The 9317-nt window shown below is 29.7% G+C and overlaps 1 protein-coding gene across 1 annotated transcript; it reads right to left on the reverse strand.

Moving 5' to 3' along the window:
- Positions 1–1608: 1608 nt before the first annotated feature.
- On the reverse strand, positions 1609–6878 carry LOC110615579 (protein MRG2). The gene is made up of 10 exons (XM_021757529.2): positions 6577–6878; positions 6083–6136; positions 5926–5939; positions 4998–5137; positions 4258–4298; positions 3975–4079; positions 3490–3569; positions 2960–3129; positions 2336–2420; positions 1609–1956 (listed from the first exon to the last, which is right to left on the reverse strand). Exons 1-10 carry the CDS (start codon positions 6733–6735, stop codon positions 1866–1868), a joined length of 939 nt encoding a protein of 312 aa, XP_021613221.1. The 5' UTR covers positions 6736–6878; the 3' UTR covers positions 1609–1865.
- Between the last annotated feature and the right edge of the window lie 2439 nt (positions 6879–9317).

Consider the following 9317-nt stretch of genomic DNA (forward strand, 5'->3'; position numbering starts at 1 on the left):
TCATTAAGAAAGGAATATATGTAAATATGTGTCTGAAATTTTTTTATTCAAAAATTATTTATATAATATAATTTTAATTTATCATGTTAATTTCTTGATAGATATCATATCAAAATATTTATTTATTTGGAATGTTTAAATGAAATATTAAAAAATGTTGGAGTCCGTGTCCCAGAAAAAAAAAAAATCAAAACAGAATAATTATTAGAAGTTTGCCGTGTTCAGTAAATGGAACTGAAATTGGGTTGAATTTATTACACGGAAAATATTTTTGTGAAAATATTTTTTCATATTTTTTAATGGTGATACTTAAAATATTTTGAAAAACTAGTTAATAGAAAATTTTTTGAATAAAAATTTTAAAGTATTTTTAAAAAATTGATTATCTCCTTGAAAATTTTATCAATCACTATATAAATTTGTTAATATTTTTTATTTTTAAAATAAAAATTAAATAATAAAAAATAAATTATTTTGGTGAAACATATATTTCACATAAATATTTTTTATAAAAAATATTTTTAAATACAAATTATTTTATATAAATAAATAAGGTTAAAATCGGATTTTTTTTGTTTTAAATTTTTAATATTTTGATTTTGATTCCGACTCTCTATGTCTCGCTAAGCAAGAGATGAACAAAATAGAAAAGTCAATCTAACCTGTAACTAATTTTTTTAAAATTAATTATAATTATTCATTAATAAAATGATTTTATTTTAACAAATTTTTAATTATTGAAAAATTCAATTAAATTATATGATACATTTATACCATTTCAAATTTTAGAAAGCAATCCCCTTCTTTCCAAAATAAAACAAAATTTGAAAAAAAGCCAAAATTAAAAGTTAATTATTAATCTGCATATTAGAATGCAAACGTTTCATAGAAATAAAAGGAACAAAAAATTTTCAATACTAATTATTGAATTGTATGGATAATGCTAATTTGTTTACTTTCTTCCCAATTGATTTAATGTGAATAATTTTTTTATTTTATTATTAATTAAAAATAAATTTTTTTAAAAAAAAATAAAATCTTGGTACTAATTTTGTGATTGGGTTTTCAATATTAATTATTAAGCATAACATAGGTGTATTAAGCTCAATCTGCACCAGTTTGATGGAAAACTTTTCATATTTTTTTATTATTAAGATATTCAAATTTTTTATCAATAAAAAATTGAAACCTTAAATTAATTTTGTTAAACAATTTGAATTGACTAATTTGATAAATAGTAAATAATAAAAACTATAAAAAAACTTAATACTAATTTACAAAATAAAATTTTTTATTTCAAATCCAATAATTATACTAATAAACAATAATCAATTAATATAACTTTAAAAAATGAAGAAAAAAAAAAAGAAAAATACAATAAGCAAAAAATAATGGAAAGAGATGTTTAAAAATGATATATATTTTTTTTCTTATTGAAAATAAAATAACATCTTTTATTCAAGTAAAAAGAAAATATTTTATTTTAATAACCTCAAAACCTATAGTGATTTTATTTATAAAAATTAAAATTGAATGATGTAAATAGAACAAATATCAAAACTCGAATGATAGCTAGTGAACATTTACCCTAAAAAGAGGTGAGCAACATAATAGCATATTAAGAGACATATCATGGCAATTCAAGTCCCCCTTTTCAATTCCTAAAGTAATTTATGTTCCTATTTTAGGCAGATTTCAACCACCAACTATTTGGTTCTTGGTTACAGTTCTTCAAAGGGTTTCAAGGTGCATGGCAAATCATAGAGAGTCTCAAAGGAGATAGATCGAAATGACTAGAAGAAATATGCTTACAGATGTAATTCTATGGTGTAGTATGTACAAACTCCAGCCTTTAAAATCCCAACCTAATCATCTTCTCTAGTCGTACTTGTTTCAGTATTTTCCGCTACATGATAAGTAGACAGGAAAAATGCACTCTGATTTTTCTGCAGAAACCTGCATAACCAATACAATGAAATTACCCAAACATAATGTTGTTTTAACATACTGGAGACATGATAAAAAGTACTATTCTTCTGAGTTCTGGCAACTTTCAACCTAATTTCCCAATAGCCTGAGTTATGCTATCACTAGAAACCGGATACAAGTCACTTAACAATCTCAAAAACATTTTGTTCCCCTAGATGTGTTGTTCTCAATTACAGTTCTTTGCCATGGCAAACAAGGGCATATAAAGGTTAGATTTCAAATCCAACGATCATTTGCTTGTCAAATAGCCATTATTCCAAGTGAATCTTTAACTACTTATATTTATTCAGATCAAAATGCCTATCTGACAAAAATATTATTCATACTCAAGAGTCTTAAGTCGTACTTGAGAAAGTCGACTAATTTTTGCTGCAACTCTATCAGTGTATCCTCTTCAATGTTTGCATATGCTAATAACTCCGGCAACTTAACTGCAAGCATCAGAAAAATGTATTTAGCAAGGAAGTTGCTATAGATCTTCAATAATATGCACATGTTTATAACTACTAAACTAAGTCATCTTCAATAGCATGCTACTCAATATCTAATCTAGTTGAGGCAATAGCTGGAATCAAATGAAAGTCAGCATCACAGATTAAACAAGCACCAGTTGTCCTGAATTAGTCCATTTTCTAATTTAAAATAGATAGACAATATGTTATGACTGACCTATAATATAACTTATATGCAAGGTATTTATTGTCAAATAAGGGATAAATCCGCCAAAAATATCCAAATTGCAGTTGGGAAACAAGAAAATCTGGCACACACAAAATATCAAGTACTTCTATGGATAAATTAGTGCTTATCATCTAGTGACGTTAATGTTGCTTACAACTGGACGTTAAACTTCCATCTGAGAAAAAAATAATAATAAGCAGCTGACTGCTTGTTAAATATGTATAAAGGAAACATGATATGTTTTTACAATGAAAACTATTTTTTTTATGTCACCAGAGAATAAACGTACCAAACAGGCGTAACAGATGCTCAGCACCATATATTGTCGAGGGAGAAACATTTTCTTTAATTGCATTGGTGTATTGTTTGCGCTCATTTTTATAGAGAAGCATCACCGGCAATGCCTTGTTGAAATAAGAACATAAACCTTTTGTAATTTCCCCAACTGCTTCAGATATCCTAAATCCACCAAATCATCAAACATTAGAACATCAGTAATTAATAATATTATCAAGTACATGAATTCAAAGATAATTTTCTTCTTCTAGATAAGAAATCCAATAAAAGAAATTTTAGTCATTTTAGCTCAATGCTGGGCCAACTTTTTATGCTAGTTACATAAAGTTAATTTGAAATTTATAATATAAGGAAACCTTTTTTCTTAGAAAAGAAAAAAAAAAGAGCAATAATGGTGATGGAGAAGGGGGTTAAATTTGTATATGAGCAATCCTAAAGTTGGAGTCTGCCAAATTCTATCTCAAACAATAGCAACAAGGATAAAAATATTGGAAGTGAAAAAAGAGCATGATAAGAACTTACGAGCCATCTTTCTTTAATCTATAGTCAAGATATTTCTTCATGATGTTATCCACATTAGGGCAACGAGGAAGTTTAACAAGCTGACAGAGAAGGAACACATCAAACAATGAAATCTGTTATGCACGGTATATGAATCTAATTGTTTAATTGAAGACACAAAAAATCGATCAGAAGCACTCTAACTATTGAAATGGAAATTAACCAATTTGAACCATTCGTCCTTGTATTCATTTAGAATATAAATAATTACACCAGCTTTGTAGTCAATTGGACTACAAATAGCACATTGAACTAGTTAAAATAATATACAATCGCGTTACTTGATTTGGTACTCATTCCCATATACAGGTACATGCATGGAGATATTAAAAGAAGGTAAAACTAAACAGCGAAAAGACAACATTGTAATATTGCCCATTTGCACGGTTGAACCAACAAAAGATTCAATGTACCATCAAAATAGGAAACAGCACATACATAATTACCTTGCCCAGATGAGTGATAAATTCACAATCATCAACAAGTTGCTTCTTAAGCATTGGTGGAATTTGGAGAGATACCAACTTTTCCCACGGCATAACATCTTTTTCCTAATAGTTGAAAACAACAAACCAAACAAAGAGATGACAAATTATGAGTACAAATCAAATTTAAAAAGCCAAGATTAAAGACAAATATCTAATTATTTGCGTTTTGCATTCATGCGATGTGTATCGATTAACATTGACATGCTAACTATGTATTAGGTGGAGATAAGCTTTCATATACCTTGTTGAAAGGGTCAAATTTCCTCTTCTTGCTCCTCGGAACTGTATATATGCCCCAGATAACTTTAATACCAACTCAAGAATGTAGAAAAGGGATTGGGCATATTTGTTAAAAAAAAAAAAGTTTGAAATGTAAGATAGCCATAATGAAAATTCTATAGTAGAAGGATTCAGTAAGGAATCAAATTAAAGTGATTCCCCCTTCTTTGTAGGGTCAGGCTTCAGTAAGACCACTTTTGTGGATGTATGCATGATCATCAGTGTATGCATAGTAAGATGTTAAATTTTAAATTTTAATTAAGATTTCAAACATGCTCTAATCAATTAGTCTTACACAGACAATCAAAGAAAACACTTGAGATCACCTCAAATTCCTCCATCAATCGCACGACAATCATAAGGATAAATATCATAGCCTATTTATTCGCTTCCAGTTCAATATCAAAGGGAGTTTATAGCTGTAGTTGAGCCCTTCTCTACCTATTTCCTCAACATTTATGAAAAGGAAAAATCTATAGTCTCTTCACCAGATCATTTCAAGTCTAATCTCATTCTGAATTCAGAAACGGATTAGAATTTCTGCTTCAATGCTTCAATATTACTTTATACCTTTTCATTTCTCAGTCAAACAAAAAACTACATTCAAGAAAAAAAATTATAGAAGGATATTTCAATGAAAATATAATGAGTGGATATCTAAGATTCTACATATACTAAATTATTCAGATGAATCATTCTAACCATTGGAACTTTTTGATTTAATCTGTGATGCGCGCGCTGCCTTTGTGATTTTTTCCAAGTCTTTCTTTTTGTTGAGGTATTTCTGTATATTCGCTTCAGTATATTTCATCAGACGTTCCACTCCAACCCATTCATCCCAACTATTGGAGAAATAGAGAACCAGAAATAAAAAAAAATTATCAGAGTTTGCAACTAGCAGAATAAGCCACCAAATTAGAGAAGCTTAGTTATATTCCTTTCCCAGCTGAACCTTTCAATTACAAGTCTACATGTCTCCAAATTCAGGTGGGATGGTACTAATATTACCTAACATGGGTGCATAAGTATTAGATATATGCAAATCAAGCAAGACACAATTTTGTGACGAAAATTAACTGAAATACAAAGATCCAAATGCACTTCAAGGGCAAGTCATTTTAAAAAAGTGAATTTCAGAAAGCATAAAATCATAAAATAAGACCAGTGAGCTGTAATAGAGGGTAAAAAGCAAAGCACACTGATAATTTTATATTCATATATACTCATTAGTAAGCTTATTTGAGAAAACAAAAATGAACAACATAAAATGAATGTCATCTTCCAATAGAATGCATAATGGTATTATCTTCACTAGGAGCTTATGTAATTAAATTAAAACCTGATGAAAAAATGTTTTTCTCCACCAAATCCATTCATTGACTAAATTATAAATATAATGTAACACAAATAAATGGGTAAAAAGAAATAGCAAGAGTTACAAACTCAAACTTTAAAAGGGGGAGGGGGGCCTCAAATCCAAACTGTAAAATCCATAAAGTACTTTGAGCACCAAATATGAAGTGAGAAGGAGAACACAGTAAATAAATTGATCAAGACTTCTATAGCTCCAACATCCTCCTGCCTTTCTCAAACAAAAATAAGTTTCAATTACATGATACATGCTACTCACTTTTTATTCCAACCCTGCAAAAATATGAGATTATGCAATCAAAATGCTATTACAGAAGGTAAAACAATGTCTTTAAAGCATTGTTAAGTGAAAACACAGACAGGGTAAAATTTCCAATAAGCAAAAGGAAGAAATCAAAACAGTATCATTCACTTACAGGGTAATGAACATAATACTTCCATCTATTGAATTCGTATTTAGCTTTCACCACCTTGCATAAAAATGATAAGAGAAGTATGTAAGATACACTGAGCAACAAAAAATTTGCTAAATACATGAACCACAGACAAGCATAAGGTTACTTGGCAATTTAGCAACTGCCCATAAAATGTTTATGTTCATTTTTGGAGAAACGTAGAGAAATCGTGATCAAATAATTGTTTTTTGAGCTGCATCAATTATGCGATGATAATATTTGAAAGAGGATACTCTAAAACATTGATGATAAGGAAAATTTAGAAGGGATTGAAGACATAGATTAATTACTTCAAATTGCACAGAATGAAACCAAAATTTTGCAAGCACAATCATAGAAATGCCACAATCTTTGAATTAGTGATAAAAAATAACCAAATTTTAGATTGAAATCCTCTAGGAAACAAATTAATCAAACTAAATGCATCACTTATGCAGCTTCAATATATAAAGTACCTTGGCTATATAAATTTGTTGATTGTGGTAAGCGAGGACCTTTTCACTTTCTTCGTAAGAGCAAGGAAATTCCTTAGCTGTTTCGGTTTTGAAGTCGGCGTCAGCCTTGATGGTGGAATCGTCGGAGATGGTGGCAGAGTCGTTTTGGGAGCTTTCCATTTTGGTATGATCTGGTGAAGATCAGACTATTTGGGTATTTGAGATCATATGCAATAGTTGTTATTGGCGGTTGAGCTTCATTTCCATTTACTTCAATAGACATGCGGAACTGCGAATAAAAGATTCTAATGAAGAAGAGGACCGATAACTATAAATTTTTGGGGTTTATAAGTCAACCACCATTCACAATTTTTGTTTTTTTTTTAACCATAATCATGCCACAGTTTTTTTTATATTTTTTCATTTAAAAATTAGAATTTAAATATTTTGTAAAATTATTAATTTTTAAATGAAAATTCTTAATGAAAAATGTTATATATATTATTAATTAAAATATATAAATTAAACAAGTTAAGATATTAATCTGATAATTTTTATAAAATTAAATAATTTATAAAAATATTTTAAAATTATAAATTAATATTTATTAAGTCTCATATTATTTTCTGCATCTCTTTATTATCATTAACTAGCAGAATACTCGTGCTATATATCATAATAAGACGTAATTTTTATTTATTTTTAATTTAGTATTTTAATTATAATTTCAATTATTTTATTAATTTAAATTTTAAACAATAAGATTATCATTGTTAAAATTTTTATTCTAATTTTCTTTATTAATTTTTTAAATAGTTTTACACCTATTTTAATAATAATTTCTAATAATTTGCGAAATAATAATTATTGTAATTAATTATTTTAATTCCAATTTTCATTTTTTTATATTTAATTTTCTTACTCTCCCAATTATTTTACACGTGTAATTATAATAGTTGCAAAGCCACCATGTTTCTAATTAACATTCATATATAATAATTAACTTTTATTTACAATAATAATTATTTAAAACACATTTATTAACATTTAAATTAAATAATTAACATTTATTTATAAAAATAATTATTTAAAACTCTTTATTATTAATAGTAAGTTAACGTTTACTATAATTAATGTTACTTCTTTCTTTATCCTTTTAAATTTAAATAATAAATAATTTTCATTAGAATTTTTTTTAATTAATTTTTTAATAATGATTTAATTGCTCTCATTTTTAAAATAAAATGGTATAATTAAAAGTTTAATAGAAAAAATTTTTATTTAAAACAGATTTTATAATACCCGGCTAGACTCCGGTATTGGAATTCCTACTTTCCAGCGGAATCTCCGTCGGAATCCGGAATTCTAGGATGTTGGAGTTTTCTAGAAAGGTAGAATAAAGGTTTTTCAAAATGTTTTTACATATTTTTATTGGTTTGATTAAGAAAATTTGAGTTTTGAAAAGAAAAGACCAATGAGGAAATTGCCAAGTTCGGCCGCCGAAAGTCAGGTTCGGCCGCCGAAGGACCGAACCCCATGTTCGGCTGCCGAACGTGGTGGAGGTGTGGAAGCAAGCTTTGGCCACCGAAGGTGGTTAGGCCGGCCACCTATAAAAGGTTCTTTGACCGGAAAAGGGATGAGTTTTCTCTCTCTTTTCGATCACAGGTGAGTTTTTACTTTCCTCTAGTTGATTTCATGTTTTTCTTCAAATCTTACAAGTTTTAATAAGTTTTTAGTTTGGTTTTGAAGATTTTGAGCAAAGAAGCAAAGTTTTGAGGCTTAGAGACTTCGGATTGATTTTCCTTTACATCTCCGAGTTTGGACCATCAATCCTCTAGATCTTCAAGAGGTAAGCATGGATCCTCACCTCCCCTTATGTTTTAAGTATGTTTTGAGAGTTTTAAGAGAGTAGATCTAGAGGTTAAGGTTTATGTTGATCATGTGCTATTTGTGTTGCCATGATGATGTTTGTTGGGGTTTAGGCTAGGTTTAAGCCCCTTTTTGCATGGTTAAGGGTATATGCATGTTTTTGAGAGGTTGGATGCTTGTTGTGAGTGTTTGGAGAGGTTTTGGAGGCTGGAAACTTGAGGTTGAATCAGGTTATGCCTTCTTAAAGAACCCAGGTTCGGCTGCCGAAGCAAGGTTCGGCCGCCGAACCCCTTGAGGAGGCTGTTTTGGCCGCCTAAACTCGCCTCCAAAAGTTTGAACTTTCGGCTCTGGAGGGGAGTTTCGGCCTCCGAACCTGCCCCCGAAGGTTGGCGAGTTTTGGCTCTGGAGGGACTTTCAGCCGCCGAATCTGCCGCCGAAAGTGCCCTGTTCAGCCTTCTTTTGCATGTTTTTTATGATTGTTTTAAGGTGTTTTAGGGGAATTTTTGGGGAGATGTTTAGAGTTATGTTAGAGAATGTTTGGTCCCTCATTTGAGTCCACCTTTGTAGGATCGGACCCGAGGAACCGAGGAGGCCCACAGAGTTAGCTGGTTCAGAGTTAGTCCAGCATCTGCTAGAGGTGAGTTGAACTGAACTATGTTTTAAAATAATGAAAGACTTCAGCATAACTCATGCATCATGAATGCCATGTATATAATAGGTTGTGTTGCATTAGTATTCACGAATATGACGCATTGCATTATTTATTGTGGGTGTGGATGGACAACAGGACGACCCTTTAGCCCTCTAGTTATTATGTTTTTATGTAAAGAAGTCCTAAGGAGCCCCACCGAGGGTCGGGCATAGAGCTTATGTATGTAACAGAAGTCCTGAGG

This window comes from Manihot esculenta, chromosome 5 (genome assembly GCF_001659605.2).
Source record: "Manihot esculenta cultivar AM560-2 chromosome 5, M.esculenta_v8, whole genome shotgun sequence".
NCBI lineage: Eukaryota > Viridiplantae > Streptophyta > Magnoliopsida > Malpighiales > Euphorbiaceae > Manihot > Manihot esculenta.